The following is a 20,443-nucleotide window of genomic DNA, read 5'->3' as shown; positions in this document are numbered from 1 at the left end:
ACACTCTGTGTCCCAATTAACAGTTGGGTGCCACAGGGGTCAGTACTGGGTCCTCTTCTGTTTAGCATATTTATTACTGATCTTGTTGCGGACATACAAATTAGAGTTTCAGTATTTTCAGATGATACAAATTCAAAGTAAACAACACAGAGGAGGATAATTTAATATTATGGAGAGATTTGCACCTTATTTATTTCCTATTTATTGCACTGCAGCATCCTTCATATCGCTTGTGTTATAAGCACTGTTTTGTGAATTTTGATAGTTTTCTGTACTTATTTGCACTGTAGCACTTTTATTAGCACAGAAAACATTTATACATTTTTTTAAAAATTTGCACTTTTATCACTTTATGATAGGTAGTTTAATGTTGGTTTTATGCTATTTTGCACATTATTATTATTACATTTTCAGTATTAACACTCTTACAAATGTTGTGAATACACATTAAATAGGTATGATTAAGGTTGCACTTTTTAACCTATCTAGATAGTGTGTTAAGCAACACTTTTTCATGTTATTGATTGCTTTATATACCGTATAACTCGAGTATAAGCTGAGATTTTCAGCCCATTTTTGGGGGCTGAAAGTCACCCCTCTCAGCTTATACTTGAGTTATACACTCACTGGCCACTTTATTAGGTACACCTGTCCAACTGTGTGTTAAGACTTAATTTCTAATCTGCCAATCACATGGCGGCAACTCAGTGCATTTAGGCATGTAGACATGGTCAAGACAATCTCCTGCAGTTCAAACCGAGCATCAGTATGGGGAAGAAAGGTGATTTGAGTGCCTTTGAACGTGGCATGATTGTTGGTGCCAGAAGGGCTGGTCTGAGTATTTCAGAAACTGCTGATCTCCTGGGATTTTCACGCACAACCATCTCTAGGGTTTACAGAGAATGGTCCGAAAAAGAAAAAAAATCCAGTGAGCGGCAGTTCTGTGGCCGGAAATGCCTTGTTGATGCCAGAGGTCAGAGGAGAATGGGCAGACTGGTTCGAGCTGATAGAAAGGCAACAGTGACTCAAATTGCCACCCGTTACAACCAAGGAAGGCAGAAGAGCATCTCTGAACGCACAGTGCGTCGAACTTTGAGGCAGATGGGCTACAGCAGCAGAAGACCACACCGGGTACCACTCCTCTCAGCTAAGAACAGGAAACTGAGGCTACAATTTGCACAAGCTCATCGAAATTGGACAGTAGAAGATTGGAAAAACGTTGCCTGGTCTGATGAGTCTCGATTTCTGCTGCGACATTCGGATGGTAGGGTCAGAATTTGGCGTAAACAACATGAAAGCATGGATCCATCCTGCCTTGTATCAACGGTTCAGGCTGGTGGTGGTGGTGTCATGGTGTGGGGAATTTTTTCTTGGCACTCTTTGGGCCCCTTGGTACCAATTGAGCATCGTTGCAACGCCACAGCCTACCTGAGTATTGTTGCTGACCATGTCCATCCCTTTATGACCACAATGTACCCAACATCTGATGGCTACTTTCAGCAGGATAATGCGCCATGTCATAAAGCTCGAATCATCTCAGATTGGTTTCTTGAACATGACAATGAGTTCACTGTACTCAAATGGCCTCCTCAGTCACCAGATCTCAATCCAATAGAGCATCTTTGGGATGTGGTGGAACGGGAGATTCGCATCAGGGATGTGCAGCCGACAAATCTGCGCCAACTGTGTGATGCCATCATGTCAATATGGTCCAAAATCTCTGAGGAATGCTTCCAGCACCTTGTTGAATCTCTGCCACGAAGAATTGAGGCAGTTCTGAAGGCAAAAGGGGGTCCAACCCGTTACTAGCATGGTGTACCTAATAAAGTGGCCAGTGAGTGTATATTCCAGGAGGTCAGCGGGGGAGGGGGAGCGGGGGTGTCAGATCATACTTACCCCCTCCTGGCACATCACTGCAGCCCCCCTGCTTCTCCCACGGTTTCCAGAGCCTGTGTTCAGCGGTCATGTGGCACCGCGGTACCACATGACCGCTGAAGGAAGGAATAGCTGCCGGAGACCGTGGGAGAAGCAGTGGGGCTGCAGCGACCGTGCCAGGAGGAGGTAAGTATATGCAATATTCACCTGTCCCCGTTCCACCACTGTGTGCCCCTCTGTCCTCCGCGTCATTTGTCAGTGACGTGACGTTCAGGCAGCATGTAAAAGGGCAAAAAGTTTCAAAATTGTTGTGCAAACACTTTATTTTTTTCATTTTTCATTTTTTTAATGCCATGAAACTGACATAGAAGGAGCGATAAATCCTCTAAACATCTAAATGCAGTGCTTCTAGAGGTGAAGCCTATAATATTTGTAGTGCTCATAGGGGAGGTGTAATATTTGAAAACATTAAACATGATACAATTTTTTTATATGAAACCTAAACAGTTCTAGTTTTTTTTGTTATCTAGCCTAAGCTTTGATTGAAAAAAAATCACAAAACTGCTCTGAATGAACAAGGCTTAATGGCCATACGTTATTCCAGAATTGAATATATTTGAGTTACCTGTACTTCTCCAGTTGTCAATTGAGTAGGCATCTGGCAATTCTCTCCTATCAGCGCTATCTCTTGTCGGACGATATCCACATTTTTTAATTATTTTGGTATTATCAGTTTCAAAATTCTCTACAATAAAGTTGAATATACTCTCGTTATAAAACATTGTGAGATTATCATTAACAGCCCTATGATTAGCAGAAAAAGGGGTCTTTTCCAGGTTTCAGCAAAATTTCTGTAATCACTCTTTGTGATTACAGTTTGTGCATAATGTACACTGTCAGGATTCTGCTCTGTTGTCTGCTCAAGTGGATGTCACTTGTGTATGTGATTTGCATAGTTGTTCTAACTAGCTTGCTTCATTAGGTTTTCCATCTAAATCCCGAATTCGAAGGATTAAGAAGATGGAAGCATTCACTCTAATGAGGCAGATAAAGTCATTTTAGACTCCATTTAGCCTTTGTTTTAGCAGTATCCCATTTTGTGGAAGGAATGCATAAAACCATGGTAGACCATGTTTCATGTTTCTTGTGTACCCCTAAAAAGACAGACACTGCCAAAAAATGGCCAAAATGAAATCCAAAGTGAATAGGCTTACTTTAATATACTGAATTTTTCCATGAGGGGTTTAATCATGTTTTTCCAGATTTAGACGTAAACCTATGTACTCAGCGTGGAGCACAGGATAAGTGAGAACCTAGTATTATTCTGATTTTTGCAAAGTACAATGAACAAATAAACAGCAGTTTAGGAGTTTTTTTATATTTTAGTTTATATTTTTATGTAATTCACCATGCAGTTTAATTGATCCATCAACCTTATTCTTCAGGTCAATTGGTTTACTGCCATAACAACTTTATTGTTTTTTTCCTGTTTTTCTCCCTCAGCAGACTAAAAATTATTATTTATTTATTTTTTGCATTGCCATATTTTGAGAGCTGTAACACTTTTTATTTTTCTGTCAATAACAATAGAGCTATATGATGTATTGTTTTTTGCAGAATGAGTTAACATTTTTATTGGTAGTACCAATTTGACCAACATAACCCTTCCTGATCACATCTTACTCCAACTTAGCAGAGATGGAATGAACAAAAAAACATTAATTCAGATATTGTTTTTATTCATTTATTTTTTAACAGCAATCACCATGTGGTGTAAGTGAAATGCCAACTAGATTCTTCTGTTCAGTACAAAGCTATAACTTTTTTACTGTATAAGAAACAGATTCAACAAGAGAAGATGCATGTTAAGAAACTGTATTTCTCCACATAGATCCAAGCTTCAGAGAATGGTAGCTCTGTTTAGGTATGAATACAAGAAGAGAAGAACAGAAAGGACACTATTGTAGGTATTTACTATAGGCCACCTGGACAGACTGAAGATATGGATGAACTTTTTTTTTTTTTACATCAGATGTCTTTATTCTCAAGAAGAAATACAAGATGATCTGCCATCTTGGCCCTAATTCTTACCAACAGAGAAGAAATGGTTGAGGAAGTAAAGATGGCTGGGAATTTAGGAGGCAGTGATCATGCTGCCTTTGAATTTTGGTTTGCAAGAGAAAGAAGAACTGAAAAGACTCAAGACTTTAAGGTTGGACTTCAGAAAGGCCGATTTTAATGGACTCGGAAAGAGGGTAGGAAAGGTCCAGTGGATGATGTTCTAAAGGACAGAAATATCCATAAAAGTGGAAGATTTTGATAAATGAAATTCTCACTGCACAATCATTAACAATCCTGAAAATAAGGAAGAATATAATGATGTCTACAGGGAATGTAAGGTAAGCATTAGAAGATCTAAAGCCAGTAATAAAAGTCAGAGTTGCAAAGGAGACCAAAAGCAATAGAAAAGAATTTCGGGGGTTTGTCAAAAGCAAAAGGAAAGTCAAAGATGCTATAGGACTTTTACAGGTTGAAAAGAGTGAATTGGTAAAAAATGATTACCATTTTGCATCAGTGTTCTCTAAAAAAGCAATTGTAACATCAACTGATCTTGACTGTGCTATTGAAGGAATAAAATAATTCACACTATCTATAAACAGAAAAATGGTTAGAGAACACTCAGCTAATTTAAAATAATTTAAATCTTCTGGTTCAGAAGAATTACATCTTAGGGTACTGAACAAGATAACAGAGGAAATTGCAGAACCACTAGCCAGAATCTTTCAATATTCCTGGAGAACAGAGGTCCTAGAAGATTGGAGAAGGGATAATGTTGTCCCTATTGTCAAAAAAACGAAAGAAGATGAAGCCAGAAAATTACAGGTCAGTGAGCCTTACTTCTATACCAAGGAAGATCTTTAAACAAATTATTAAACAGAATGTATGTAAGTACTTGGATAAAAATACAATAATTAGCCAAAACCAGCAAGGGTTTGTAGAAAACAAGTCATGCCAGACTAATCTAATTTCCTTCAATGATAAAACCATTGACTGCGTCCAGCCATGTGAATTGCGTAGATATAGTATGTTTTGACTTCAGCAAAGCATTTGATTATGTATCTCATACTATCCTTATTGAAAAAACAACCTAGTATGGGATTGACAAGGCTACGGCTAGGTGGATTCATAACTGGCTCAGTGATCGTGCTCAAAGAGTGGTAATACATGGTTACACATCCAATTGGAAGAGCATCGTTCAACATTTTTATAAATGACCTAGATAAGGGAACTGAAGGTAAACTAATCAAATTTGCAGACAATGCAAAGCAAAGAGGCATAGGTTTTCGTTGGCTGTAAGCCATACTCATCAAAATTAACAGAAATAAACACTTGAAATACATCACTCTGTTTGTAATGACTGTATATAATAATTGAGTTTCACTTTTTGTATTGAAGAACTGAAATAAATTAACTAATGCTATTATATATGCTAATTAACGCTAATATGCTAATGCTAATGTTAATGCTAATATGCTAATTATGCTAAATTAACTAATGCTATTATATATGCTAATTTTGTGAGAAGCATCTGTATATACAGTTGAAACCAGAAGTTTACATACACTATATAAAGAGACACACATGCATGTTTTTCTCAATATCTGAAATGAAATCAGAATAAATATTTCTCATTTCAGGTCAATTAGTATTACCATAATTATTAATATTTGCCAAATGCCAGAATAATGAGAGAGAATGTTTTAAGGCATTTTTATTACTTACTGCAAAGTCAAAAGTTTACATACACTAAGATTACTATGCCTTTAAACAATTCTGGACTGCCCATATGATGATGTCATGTGTTTGGAGATAGATATATATATATATATATATATATATATATATATATATATATATATATATATAAAACACACTGCTTCTTTGTGTAGCATCATGGGAAAGTCTAAAGAAAACAGCCAAGAAATCAGGAAGAGAATTGAGGACTTGCATAAGTCTGGCTCATCCTTGGATACAATTTCAAGATACCTGAAGGTGCCTCGTTCATCTGTACAAACAATTATATGCAAGTGCAAACAAGATAGGAATGTCCACTTATGCAGCCATCATACTGCTAAGGAAGGAGAAGGATTCTGTGTCCCAGAAGTGAACGTGCTTTGGTCCAACATGCATAACAACCCAAGGACAAAAGCAAAAGACCTTGTGAAAATGATGGCGGAAGCTGGTAAGATTGTGTCAATATCCAGAGTGAAATGAGAACTGTATCAACATGGGCTGAAAGGCCAATCTGCCAGGAAGAAGCCATTACTCTAAAAGAAACTTTAAGGCTGTGTACCCACGTTGCGGATTGTCTGCGTTTTTGCCACGAAAATGCATACAGAACGCACCCCAAGCATTCCTATGGCATTCTGCACCTGCTGTGCTAATGCTGCATTTTTTCCGCGGCGGAATCGCATAGCCGAAAAAAACGCAGCAGGCTCATTATTTTTGCGGAATCACCGCAATTCCGCAAAGAATCGCCGCAATTCCGCACACATAGGAATGCATGAGATCCACTTACTTTCCACATGTGGCTATGCCCACAATGCGCAAAGTGAGCGGCTCATGGAGGAGACTGTCCTCCAGGCTCTGGGTACCATATGTTAGGGAGTGCGGAACGCACCAAATAATATGAAAGGAGATATGAGGTGCGTTCGCAGCCCAGGGTCCACCGTTCAGAGATGGAACCTGCTGCTGGGTAATGGCGGAACAAGATGGTGGCTAAAGGCTTGCTTACACGTGGGTTAACTTCACCCAGTGTGAATAGAGGATCCAAGAAAAGCACTTGTGAGCATCTGCGCTGCTTTAGTGATAAGAATTCTTCAGAAATCACAACTCTGTACTCTACCCTGAAGAAGAGGTGCGGTTTGTCACCTCGAAACGCGTCGTTTCTGTAGTACATATAATAAAGAACTTGAAGAATTTATATGGATTTCTGAAGAATTCTTATCACTAAAGCAGCGCGGATGCTCAGAAGTGCTTTTCTTGGATCCTCAACTTATGATACCTAGTGGACGCTGTCCACCTGCACGAGCTCTGCAGCAGCTATATGACTGCAACAAACGTTGAGAGTGGTTGTGTCTGAACACAACCCATAAAGGGTGAGTACTCCAGAGTATTTTTATATTTTAATTGATTTATACCAGGTGAAGCCCTATGTCTGCGCCCCCGCCCTTGTTTTCTCTTATCCAGTGTGAATAGAGGCAAACTCTGTTACTCCACAGAGCCGCTGAAACAAACGCCAGAGCCTGTTGAACTCACAGAGCTCGGCTGAGTGAGCACTAAGTAGGGTCACAGAGCCCTGTCCTAGAGACATCGGAATAGAGCTCCTCTAGACCATCAGTGCTCGGCGCCGCGGCTGCGGTGCCAGCAAAAGGTAATAATATACTTAATCGCACCAAGTGCACACAGTGCCGCTTCGGCGGATGCCACTAACCACCCAGGACAGGGAGGAAAGCGCTAGAGGTGCGCATGACGTCACACGGCGGTCACAGCTACCTGGTGCAGTATGACAGTGCCTGTAGCAGGGAGGCACAGTCAAACGCTAGTGTTCATAGACTACTGGGAGCACAGTGGCTTGAGCATAGCCACCCATTGGTGCTGACTCTCACTCTGAATCCCTAACCAACATGCGTATCAAAGGGAGGGGAGTCTTAATGAGTTAGTCACCAGATACATGCATCCATCATCATACACACAAATAAGCATAAGAGTCTATACTAGCGCAAGGCCGAGTGGCCATGCAACTCTTTTATAGTGGCGTCCTTCCGGGACCTTCCCTGTGGTGGACCAATCTGAGCAGGAGCGGGACCTGTGCATGTGACCTACGACCTCCAATTACAGGTTGTCCCACGGGCATGCTCAGTACCGAAAAGATAGGACTTAGTCCCAGAAGTGTCTACTTGCTGCTGACTCAGTCATGGGGTAATAGCAGAGCCAGAAGGAGCAACCAGATGCCTAGCATCAGCCTGGGCAAGACGCCTGGAGTGGCGACCCTGCCGAGCAGGAATCTCTGCGGCTGCAGAGGAATGGGAGACCGCAGAGAGCATGCCTCGAGATTCCCCCTGTGCAGTGGGGAAAACTCGATGCCTAACACCATATCCCTGTAAAAAAAGAATAATAAATTGGGTTATACTCACGTTCCGGTGTCCCGCGCAGCCTTACTGATGCTCCCGCCAACTCACGTTCCCAGTAATGCCTTGCGGCAAGGACCTGTGATGACGTAGCGGTATTGTGAGACCGCTACAGTATCGCGAGACTGCTACGTCAAAGTTCATAATTGCAAGGCATCACTGGGAACGGGAGCATTGCTGAGGCCTGGGGATGTTGCGCGGGACGCCGGTAGGTGAGTTCATCACGATTTTTTTTTTTTTTTATTATTTTTAACATTCTATCTTTTACTATTGATGCTGCATAGGCAGCCTCAATAGTAAAAAGTTGGTCACACTTGTCAAACACTATGTTTGACGAGTGTGACCAACCTGTCAATCACATTCCAGGCGATGCTTCAAATCGCTTGGAATGTGCTTGAATTCCGCACGCGAAAATTGCGTGAAAAACGCTTGTTTTCGCGGGATAAACGCATGCGAATTCCATGCGTTTTTCCCGCGACAGGATTTGCAAAGTGCAACGTGGGTACATAGCCTAAAAAGCCAGATGAATGTTTGCAAATGCACACAGGAACATAGACCTTAATTTTTGGAGACAAGTCCTGTGGTCTGATGAAAGTAAAATTTTGACTTTTTGGGCATAATGACCATCATTATGTTTGGAGGAAAAAGGGAGAAGCTTGGAAGCCTAAAAACACCATCCCAATTGTGAAACATGAGGGTGACAGCATCATGTTGTGGGGTGGTTTTGCTGCAGGAGGGACTGGTGCACTTCACAAAATAGATGGCATCATGAGAAAAGAAGATTATGTGGCAATACTGAAGCAGCATCTCATAACATCAGCCAGGAAGTTAAAGCTTGGGCAGAAGTGAATCTTCCAAATGGACAATGACCGAAGCATAGTGCCAAAATGGTAACAAAGTGGCGTAAGGATAACAAAGTCAATGTTTTGGAATGGCCATCGAAAAAGCCCTGATCTCAATCCTATATGGGCAAAGCTGAAAAGGCAGGTGCGAACAAGTGACTTACAAACCTGGATCAGTTACACCAGTTTTGTCAGGAGGAATGGGCCCAAATTCCGAGCAACTATTGTGAAAAGCTTGTGGAAGGGTATCTCAAATGTTTGACTCAAGTCATTCAGTTTAAGGGCAAAGGTACCAAATACTAATGAAATGTATGTAAACTTTTGACTTTGCAGTAAGTAATAAAAATGCCTTAAAACATTCCCTCATTATTCTGGAATTGGCAAATATTAATAATTATAGTAATCATAATTGACCTAAAACTGGAAAGGTTTATTCTGATTTCATTTCAGATATCGAGAAAAACATGCATATGTGTCTTTTTATATAGTGTATGTAAACTTCTGGTTTCAACTGTATAAAGCAAGTTATTTGTGAAATATATAAGGAAAAACAAACACATAAAACTATAGCTTACGATACATAAAAGATCTCACGAGACCTATTAGAATATTTACACCACATTAGTGTAATATTATAACATGATGTAGTAAGTCAGAAAATCTTGAAGTCTATTTAATAATGTCTGTTAAAAGTTATAATACAATCTAGAAAGAAGAAAAAATAAAAAGAGAAATAACAACAGTGAGAAAAAAGGATAGAGGAGGAAGAAAAAGAGAAGGAAAAAGAAAAAGGGAATATGAGATATATACACTTAGGACCCAGTCAGACGGCTGTATAAATCGGACAGTGCACGGACTGGCCGGTGGCTCCACTGACCTGCGGGTGACAGCTTCATGTATTTCTATGCAGCCTTTACGCTCGGTTCGGCCAGCTTTGTGCACTACGTTCCGATATCAATTCAATTTATACGGCCATCTGACTACTCCCTTTAAAGGTAACCTCACCTATTAAACAAACTAGTTCAAGAGCACAGATAATTATTTATTGGAGTTTCTAAATATGATCAAACTCTGCCAAGTTGTATATGGTAGTAGGCTGTTGAACATTTTAGTATCTTTCACATTTTCAAAATTTTCAGTAAGACAGTCCCTTTATTTCTAAGCCGTACAAATGTTTAAGGAAGAAACAATGTTTAAAAAAACAAACAAATTGTTGTGCCAAAACTTTCTTTGTGACTTTTTCATGCCAGGAAGCTGATGTAGAGGGAGCAATAAATTCCTAAATGTAGTGCTCATGGGGGAGAATAAATCTATAATAGTTGAAGACATTCAACATGATACAATTTCTTTTATGTGAATTTTCTTATATTTTTAATCTAGCCTAATGTTTGATTTAAAAGAATTGATCAGCAGGCGTTCACAATGTAATCTGACAGCAGCACAAGCAAGGTACACAGACCTTTATTCTATATCTCCCGGTATTTACCTGCACGGAACCTCCGATCCTCACAAGATCTCCTTCGCTACTCCCCTCTTATCTCCTCTTCCCACAATCGCATACAAGATTTCTCCCGCGCATCTCTCTACTCTGGAACTCTCTACCCCAACATATCATGACTCTCGCCTACCATGGAAACCTTCAAAAGGAACCTGAAGACCTACAATCCTACAACCTGCAGTAACCACCGATGAACCAAACCGCTGCACGACAGATTGTGAACCCTCGCAGGCAGGGTCCTCTCCCCTCCTAAATCAGCCGTGAGTTATAATGTTTAAGACTACTGTACTTGTTTTTATTATGTATACCCCTCCTCACATGTAAAGCGCCATGGAATAAATGGCGCTATAATAATAAATAATAATAATATTTCAGGGACTCATCACCCTGTGTGTTTGGGGAGTGGTGGCAGCATGATTACAGGTTGTGTAATCTGTATTGGGGGTGTGATTTATGCTCACTTAATAGCCAGTAACAGAGGATGAGTGCTGGATTGAGTGAGAGGAGATAAATTAACCCTTGCAGTCACATCCACGTCACATGCTGGGAAGTGTGTACGTGACAAGACAGTTTTCCTCTAATGATAATTTTTTGCTGATAAAACACTGATTGTATTGAAACAGCAAAATACCACCTAGTAAGTGACATATCACTGGACTCAGGCTTTATTCCCCTACATCGAGGTGCTCTCAGATTATATAGTAAAAACCTGCAGAAAAAAATTCCCTTTAAAAAAAATCACAAAAACAGCACTGAATGAACAAGGCTTAAAAGCTATATTTATTATTCTATGTTTTAATATACCATATTGAGTTACCTGTACTTCTCCAGTTGTCAATTGAGTTTGCATCTGGCAATTCTCTCCTATCAGCGCTATCTCTTGTCGGACGATATCCACGTTTTTCAATTCGTTTGGTATTATCAGTTTCAAAATTCTCTACAATAAAGTTGAATATACTCTCGTTTTACAACTTTGTAAGATTATCGTTAACGACACTATGAATAGCAGATAAAGGGGTCTTTTCCAGGTTTCAGCTAAATTTCTGTAATCACGCTTTGTGACTACAGATTGTGCATTATGCACACTGTCAGGATTCTGCCCTGTTGCCTGCTTAAGTGGTTGTCACTTGTGTATGTGATTTGCATAGTTGTTGTTATGTTCTGACTAGTTTCTCATCGGCTTCATTAGGATTTCCATCTAAATTCCAAATACAGAAGATTCAGAATATGGAACCATTCACTCTAATGAGGCAGATGAAGTCATTTTAGTCTCCATTTAGCCTCTGTTCTAGCACTACCCCATTATGTGGGGACGGATGCATAAAACCATGATCGACCTTATTTCTTGTGAACCAATATAAAGACAGACACTGCCAGAAAAATGGCCAAATGGAATCCACAGTGACTAGACCTGCTTCATAATACCGAATTTTTCCATCAAGGGTTTAATCTGATTCATGTTTGTGCAGATTTAACCATAAACCCGGGCTTAAGTACTCAGCTTAAAGCACAGGATAAATGAGAACCTAGTATTATTCTTATTTTGGCAAAGTAGAATGAACAAATAAACAGCAGTTTAGGAGTTCTTTATATTTTATTTTATTTTTTTAATAATTCGCCGTGCAGTATAATTGATCCATCAACGTTATTCTTCAGATCAATATGGCTATAGCCATAACAACTTTATATAGTGTTTTTATCCATTTTGCTCTTTCTGCAGACTAAAAATTAGTATTATAATTATAGTTTCAGTAACTATAATTATAGTTTTAGTAACTTTAACAATTTTCAGTAAGCCGTTTTCCTTTATTTCTAAACCCTACTAGAGTTGAGCGACTTTTGGTTTTTTATGGTCGAGTTTCGTTTCGTGAAACCCGACTTTTCCAAAAGTCGGGTCGAGCAAGATCGGCCGATTATAGGGAAAAGTCGGGGTCGTCCCGAAACACGAAACCCAATGTAAGTCAATGGGGAATAAAAGTCGGCAGTGAGAGGAGGACAGGAAACACACCTACAGTGCTCATTTGAATGCCAAAAGCATCAATTCTTCTTACTTAAGCTAGTCAACCTTAATTAACTTCATAATACAAGTTACGCACTGAAAAATGGGGGTTATTTGGCTAAAGTTGTGGGGGGGTAGGGCTGGCTCCAGGTTTTCATGTGCCCTGGGCGAAAGAGCGCCCCTTTAACACATGCCACAACTCATCATGCTCCGATACGGCAGAGAAATAGCGGTATAGTACAATGAAAAATACTTCACTTTTTACATCTCATGACGAGGCCCATCTATTTCTCCATACAGAATCATTGGTCCCATATAATGTTTGAAACAGTATATGATGAGCTCCACATAATGCTACAGTATATGTTGGTCCCCATGGATGAAGCTCCACTGTCTTATGGGCCCAAATAATGCTCCAAACATAATGAGCCCCATTTCTAATGCTCTAGTGTATAATGGGCCCTGTAAATGCTGCTCCAGTGTCTGATGTCCACCTTTGGAATGTTCCAGTGTATGGTGGGCCCCATCTATCATTCTCCAGAGTATAGTGCTCCCCAAAAATTGCTGTCCCAACATTGAAAACAATGAAATAAGTCTCCTCGCTAGGGAATAACTGTACTAGTCTGGACTCCTCGTCGTCCCCATCTTCCATCTCACTGCACAGTATTTCAACCTTGCAAGTGCTGTGATCCTGAGCAAGCAGGGGGGGGCCCACTCGTTGGCGACGGCACTGGCACAGGGCCCCTGATAGTACGGTGGTGTGTCTGATGGCGGGTGGGCCGAACCTGCACTTTCATCTGCAGCTTCCTCTTTGTCACCGTGTAAGATGGAACTGTATATGGGAAGGGTAACCTGAGTTTCATCAGGGTCAGATTCAGGCGGGGTAGCGTGCGAGGGGAATGTAGTGGTCTGGGTCAATGTACCAGCAGATTCATCGAGCAGTGGCTGGGCATCAGTGCACTTGTGTCGCCCCCAGGAGTACGGTCGCCACAGTGGCATTACCTTCCTCCTAGGGAGTGTGATGTCATGCTTGGGAGCAACGAAGGATCTTAACTGATTAACTGATTGGGCGGCGTTATTCCCACGAGTCATGACCCTCCAAACAGCGTTCATGAAGGCAAAGTGTTTGTTTTACGTGGGCAGTATGGTTGCAAAGCTGAACCTTAAAGGAATGTCCAGAAGGGCACCACCAGGAGTGGAGCCTACGGCGTAATTTGACTCAACACGGGCAACCTCAACCATGCCAGCTACAGAACAGATGCACACATTGCAAGCTTAATTCCGTTAATGAACGAGACTCCGTCATGCCCCGCAGTCCGAGTCCGGCTTACTAGAGGGACACGTGAGGCTCTGGCACATGAGATTGGCCAATAATTGGTGTGTCATGCCCTTACATGTCCGTGGCTGCATGTGCGCTACACTGAAAAGACCAGCGTTTGTCGCTTACAGGTGCAGATAACCCGCTGAACAACGTTAGTGATGGGGATCACTGATTACAATTATTACTCGCGAACGATGATTTCCCAGTAAGTGCAGGTCAACCGCAGTTCCGGAATTAGTCCTAACCGTCATTCCTGAAAAAAATGAAAAACTTACGTGTGCAAACCACAGGTGCTGTAGCTTGCTTAACAGCTCGCCAGCCGTTCTCACGCCCAGTATGGGTTACACGTGATTGCACAAAGGTGAGAAAGGGTACCGTATCCCCGGATAACATGTATGGATAGCGTACACATTCAAAAGATATGTCTATACATCAGGAGGCAGGCTCAGACGGTGTAAGCCCAGTATGGCTTGCAAGTGATTGCACAAAGGTGAGAAAGGGTACCGTATCCCCGGATAACATGTATGGATAGCGTACACATTCAAAAGATATGTCTATACATCAGGAGACAGGCTCAGACGGTGTTAGGCCCAGTATGGCTTGCACGTGATTGCACAAAGGTGAGAAAGGGTACCGTATCCCTGGATAACATGTATGGATAGCGTACACATTCAAGAGATATGTCTATACATCAGGAGGCAGGCTCGGATGGTGTAAGGCCCAGTATGGCTTGCAAGTGATTGCATAAAGGTGAGAAAGGGTACCGTATCCCCGGATAACATGTATGGATAGCGTACACATTCAAAAGATATGTCTATACATCAGGAGGCAGGCTCAGACGGTGTTAGGCCCAGTATGGCTTGCAAGTGATTGCACAAAGGTGAGAAAGGGTACCGTATCCCCGGATAACATGTATGGATAGCGTACACATTCAAAAGATATGTCTATACATCAGGAGGCAGGCTCAGACGGTGTCAGGCACAGTATGGATTTGACGGCCCAGACTACACAGTGGAGGAGCAGGGAGAGGTAAAGATTGCAAATGCTGGGGCCCTGCCCAAGCAAGGGGGGCCAACTCGTGGGCGTCGGTACTGGCACTGGGCCCCTCATAGTACGGCGGTGTGTCTGACGGCGGGTGTGCACCACCACCGTCAGAGACACTTGATTGCACTATGAGGGACCCTGTGCCAGTGCCCGCGCCCAAGAGTCGGCCTACCCACCTGTCAAGGGCAACGGCACTCGCACGGTGTCGTGCGCTAGGTGGTGACCCCGGCCATGGGGGGGGGGAGGCAGCACAGTTAGGGAGTTTTAGAAAGTGGCATATGTTGATGTTGGACATTCAGCTGATGCAAAAGGCGAAATAGGTCAAGTCCCAGGAAGAGGTGGACCAAAGCAAGCCACTTTTCTGTCACCCTATGTGTCATCAGGGGAAGGTGGGACAAAATGCTTGGAAACCCATGCATGGTTCATTTTAATGAAGGTTAGATCATCCACATTTTGGGTTGACAGAAGGGTCCTTTTTTCTGTCAGGATTGATCCAGCTGCACTGAAGACTCTTTCCGATAGCACACTTGCAGCTGGGCAAGCGAGCTCCTGTAAGGCATATTGTGCCAATTCAGGCCAGGTGTCCAGTTTAGCAGCCCAATAGTCAAAGGGGAATGACCTGTGTGGGAGAACATCGATATGGGAGGAAAAGTAGTTTGTAACCATAGTTGACAACTGCTGTCTCCTGTCACTTTCCATCGATGCTGTATTACCAGTTGTGTGAGCGGTACTTGAAAAATCAGTCCACAACATTGTCATGAAACCCCTGTCTCCAATGCCACTTCTGCTGTGTGCACCATGAACACCTCTGCCAAGCTGCCCCCGGCCCGTACGGCTCGTGTGAGAACCATCACCGCTGCTGTGTGCTGGGAATGCCTCAAGCAACCGATTTACCAGAGTTGCTTGTTTATTAGCCAATATTAGGTCAAGGTTCTCCTGTGGCATGATGTTTTGTAATTTGTCTTTATAGCGTGGATCCAGGATGCTGGCCAACCAGTAGTCGTCATCGTTCATCATTTTGGCAATGCGGGGGTCCCTTTTTAGGATCCGCAAGGCATAATCTGACATGTGGGCCAATGTTCCCGGTGTCAATGATGCACTGCGAGTGCTGGTTGGAGGAGCACTTTCTGGCAAATCCACATCCCTCCAGTCACGCACAAACCCTGTACCAGACCTTGCCACGCCAACATTTTCACTTGCCCCACGAGATGCATCCTCCTCCCCTAAGTAATCATCCCCATCATCATCCTCCTCCTCCTCTTCTTCCTCCAACTCGTCCAGGAGAGGTCCCTGAGCAGACAATGGCTGAATGTCATCAAGGATTCCCTCCACCTCTTCCTCCTCGTCAACATTGGCTGCAGACGCCTGCTCCTTAAGGTGCGTCAAAGTTTGCATGAGCAGACGCATAAGTGGGATGCTCATGCTTAGGATGGCGTCGTCTGCGCTTACCAGCCGTGTGCATTCCTCAAAACACTGAAGGACTTTACAGAGGTCTTTCAGCTTCGACCACTGCACACCTGTCAACTCCATGTCTGCTCTCAAAGTGCCTGGCCGTGTATCCTCCCACAAATGCATTATGGCCTGCCTCTGCTCGCACAGCCGCTCCACCATGTGCAGGGTGGAGTTCCACCTTGTTGCAATGTCGATAATGAGGCGGTGGTTGGGAAGGTGGAGCAATCGCTGCAGCTTCTGCATACGAACGGAGTGTACAGGCGACCGGCGGATGTGCGTGCACAGTCTTCGTACCTTATGGAGCAGGGCTGTTAACTCCGGATAATTTTTGAGGAAGCACTGCACCACCAGGTTCAAGGTGTGAGCCACGCAAGGTATGTGGCTGAGTTTTGAAAGGGCTATGGCTGCCACAAAATTACGGCCGTTATCACTAACTACCTTGCCTGCCTCAAGATGTACACTGCCCAGCCATGACTCAGTTTGTCGCTTCAAGTACTCGGCCAGCACCTCGGCGGTGTGTCTGTCGCCCAAACATATCATCTGCAACACAGCCTGCTGACGCTTTCCACTAGCTGCTCGATAGGGGGACACCTCATGTGCAACAGTGGCAGCTGCAGATGGAGAGCTCGTACGACTGCGCTCTGTGGACGAGCTTTCGCTTCTGGAGGAGGAGGAGGAGGAGGAGGAGGAGGGTGGAACGCCTACAGCCAACTGTTTCCTATACTGTGGGCTAGGCAGCACTGTCCCACCACCGCTGTCCCCTGTGGACCCTGCATCCACCACATTAACCCAGTGCGCAGTGATGGACACGTAACGGCCCTGGCCATGCCGACTGGACCATGCATCAGTTGTGAGGTGCACCTTTCCACTCACTGACTGCTTGAGTGCATGGACAATGCGGTCTTTCACATGATGGTGTAGGGCTGGGATGGCTTTGCGAGAGAAGAAGTGGCGACTCGGTAGGTCATAGCGTGGTACTGCATAGGCCATGAGTTCGCGGAAAGCTGCGCTTTCCACCAACCGATAGGGCATCATCTCAAACGAGATTAGTTTGGCAATGTGGGCGTTCAAACCCAGTGTACGCGGATGAGAGACTGAGTACTTTCTTGACCTACTCATAGTGTCTGGGAGGGTGAGCTGGACTTGAGAGCTGCATATGGTGGAAGTAGCGGTGGACAGGGCGGACTGAGAGAGGGTTGATGATGGTGATGGAGTTGGTGTTCTGTCTGATGGCCTAGATTCAGTATTTCGTTGATATAACAGTGGGATTCCTTGACTGCTGTGGCCTTGCAACGACACCTCAACATTTGCTGCTGTGCTAACCGGTGGGCTTACAGTGGGGGAAACAATGTAGCGTTGCTGACTACCTTCTTTGTGATCAGTTGCACATGTGGCACTTGAGGTTTGGTGTTGTGTCCACGCTTGCAAGTGCATGCTGGTTAAATGTCTAAGCATGCAACTGGTATTCAAATTTTTCAGATTTTTCCCTTGGCTAAAGGTCTTTGCACACTTCTTACAGATAACCTTGGCCTGATCATGAGGATTTTGTTCAAAAAAGTGCCACACTGCACTCTTCCTACTTTGGCAGACATTTTGCGGCCTAGCACGCTGTGATGTTTTGACCCTCTGGACAAGCTGTCCAGCAACTCTTTTGATTTTTGGAACCTGTCTTTGGAGTGCTCCGGGCCTGCCAGATAACAGCTGTTGCGATGTTGATGTCTGCTGTGGATGCTCCTCATCTGAGCTATTGGAAGCAGCACCCTCTTCCCCCAATGGATGCCAATCTGGGTCAACAACTGGGTCATCCATCACCTCCTCTTCAATGTCATGTGCACCTTCCTCTGTGTCACCGTGTATGGTGGTATAGTGTGCGGGAAGGGGCACCTGAGTCTCATCAGGGTCAGAATCTGGCTCTGTACACTGCGAGGACAATGTAGTGCTCTGAGTGAATGTACCAGCAGAATCATCTATCAGCGGCTGTGCATCAGTGCACTCCATGTCAGATTCATCTTGGCCTGGGTAATTCACCATTTCACTTGATAATCCAGGCATGGTATGTGAAAACAGCTCCATGGAATAATCAGTAGTATGGCCTGCGTCATCCTTCAATCTTGGTTGTGGTGAAGGACACAAGGAAAGGTGTGGTTCATGAACATGAGCCTCCAATGACGACTCAGTGCTTTTACTTTTTACAACTTCAGAAGAGGAGGCGATAGAGCTGGAGGCTGAGTCAGCAATGTAAGACAAAACTTTTTCCTGATGCTCTGGCGTTAAAAGCGGTTTGCCAACTCCTAGAAAACTAAGCCTTCGAAGCCTTATGGAGCCAGACAATGACGCAGGCTCAACACCTCCTGCATTCGGTCCTATTTTGCTTTTGCCACTACCATCAGATCCACCACCAACACCATCATTACCAGCTGCCAACCCCCGCCCAATTCCACGGCCTCTTCCACCAGTCTTCCTCATTTTTGGTAGAAATGTAGACAAAATCCTGCAAACTATATAGTAATGTAAAACAAGGTACAAGGTGTCTATAGGACAGGGGAGATTTAGATTTTCTGCAGACACTTGTGGACACTGGACACTTGGATTGTGTGAGGCCCACTGAATATCACAGCGCTATGTCACAGGCTCGATGGCACAGGTGTGAAAAAAGTGACTACAGGATAAGGGAGATTTTGAATTTCTGGGAGATTTTGAATTTCTGCAGACACTTGTGGACACTGGACACTTGGATTGTGTGAGGCCCACTGAATATCACAGTGCTATGTCACAGGCTCGATGGCACAGGTGTGAAAAAAGTGACTACAGGATAAGGGAGATTTTGAATTTCTGGGAGATTTTGAATTTCTGCAGACACTTGTGGACACTGGACACTTGGATTGTGTGAGGCCCACTGAATATCACAGCGCTATGTCACAGGCTCGATGGCACAGGTGTGAAAAAAGTGACTACAGGATAAGGGAGATTTTGAATTTCTGCAGACACTTGTGGACACTGGACACTTGGATTGTGTGAGGCCCACTGAATATCACAATGCTATGTCACAGGCTCGATGGCACAGGTGTGAAAAAAGTGACTACAGGATAAGGGAGATTTTGAATTTCTGGGAGATTTTGAATTTCTGCAGACACTTGTGGACACTGGACACTTGGATTGTGTGAGGCCCACTGAATATCACAGTGCTATGTCACAGGCTCGATGGCACAGGTGTGAAAAAAGTGACTACAGGATAAGGGAGATTTTGAATTTCTGGGAGATTTTGAATTTCTGCAGACACTTGTGGACACTGGACACTTGGATTGTGTGAGGCCCACTGAATATCACAGCGCTATGTCACAGGCTCGATGGCACAGGTGTGAAAAAAGTGACTACAGGATAAGGGAGATTTTGAATTTCTGCAGACACTTGTGGACACTGGACACTTGGATTGTGTGAGGCCCACTGAATATCACAGTGCTATGTCACAGGCTCGATGGCACAGGTGTGAAAAAAGTGACTACAGGATAAGGGAGATTTTGAATTTCTGGGAGAATTTGAATTTCTGCAGACACTTGTGGACACTGGACACTTGGATTGTGTGAGGCCCACTGAATATCACAGCGCTATGTCACAGGCTCGATGGCACAGGTGTGAAAAAAGTGACTACAGGATAAGGGAGATTTTGAATTTCTGGGAGATTTTGAATTTCTGCAGACACTTGTGGACACTGGACACTTGGATTGTGTGAGGCCCACTGAATATCACAGTGCTATGTCACAGGCTCGATGGCACAGGTGTAAAAAAAGTGACTACAGGATAAGGGAGATTTTGAATTTCTGCAGACACTTGTGGACACTGGACACTTGGATTGTGTGAGGCCCACTGAATATCACAGTGCTATGTCACAGGCTCGATGGCACAGGTGTGAAAAAAGTGACTACAGGATAAGGGAGATTTTGAATTTCTGGGAGAATTTGAATTTCTGCAGACACTTGTGGACACTGGACACTTGGATTGTGTGAGGCCCACTGAATATCACAGCGCTATGTCACAGGCTCGATGGCACAGGTGTGAAAAAAGTGACTACAGGATAAGGGAGATTTTGAATTTCTGGGAGATTTTGAATTTCTGCAGACACTTGTGGACACTGGACACTTGGATTGTGTGAGGCCCACTGAATATCACAGTGCTATGTCACAGGCTCGATGGCACAGGTGTAAAAAAAAGTGACTACAGGAT

General features: G+C 43.5%; 1 protein-coding gene across 2 annotated transcripts in view; it reads right to left on the bottom strand.

Annotated features, from left to right (window-relative positions):
* The window catches only part of LOC141099764 (NFX1-type zinc finger-containing protein 1-like), a 229,075-nt gene that overhangs the window by 151,010 nt on the left and 57,622 nt on the right, over window positions 1-20,443 (bottom strand). The window contains exons 5-6 of one of the 2 annotated variants that reach the window (XM_073587800.1): window positions 11,224-11,343; window positions 2,501-2,620 (exon numbers count right to left, since the gene is read on the bottom strand). The exons of the other annotated variant lie outside the window; for it this stretch is intronic. Coding sequence (XP_073443901.1) covers window positions 2,501-2,620; window positions 11,224-11,343 — 240 coding nt within the window. The remainder of the gene's footprint in view (window positions 1-2,500; window positions 2,621-11,223; window positions 11,344-20,443) is intronic. 2 annotated transcript variants of the gene reach the window in all.

Source organism: Dendrobates tinctorius, unplaced genomic scaffold (genome assembly GCF_039654945.1).
Source record: "Dendrobates tinctorius isolate UK_male_01 unplaced genomic scaffold, ASM3965494v1 ptg000102l, whole genome shotgun sequence".
Lineage (NCBI taxonomy): Eukaryota > Metazoa > Chordata > Amphibia > Anura > Dendrobatidae > Dendrobates > Dendrobates tinctorius.
The sequence above is the reverse complement of the archived record's forward strand: the minus strand, read 5'-3'. Positions and strand labels throughout refer to the sequence as shown.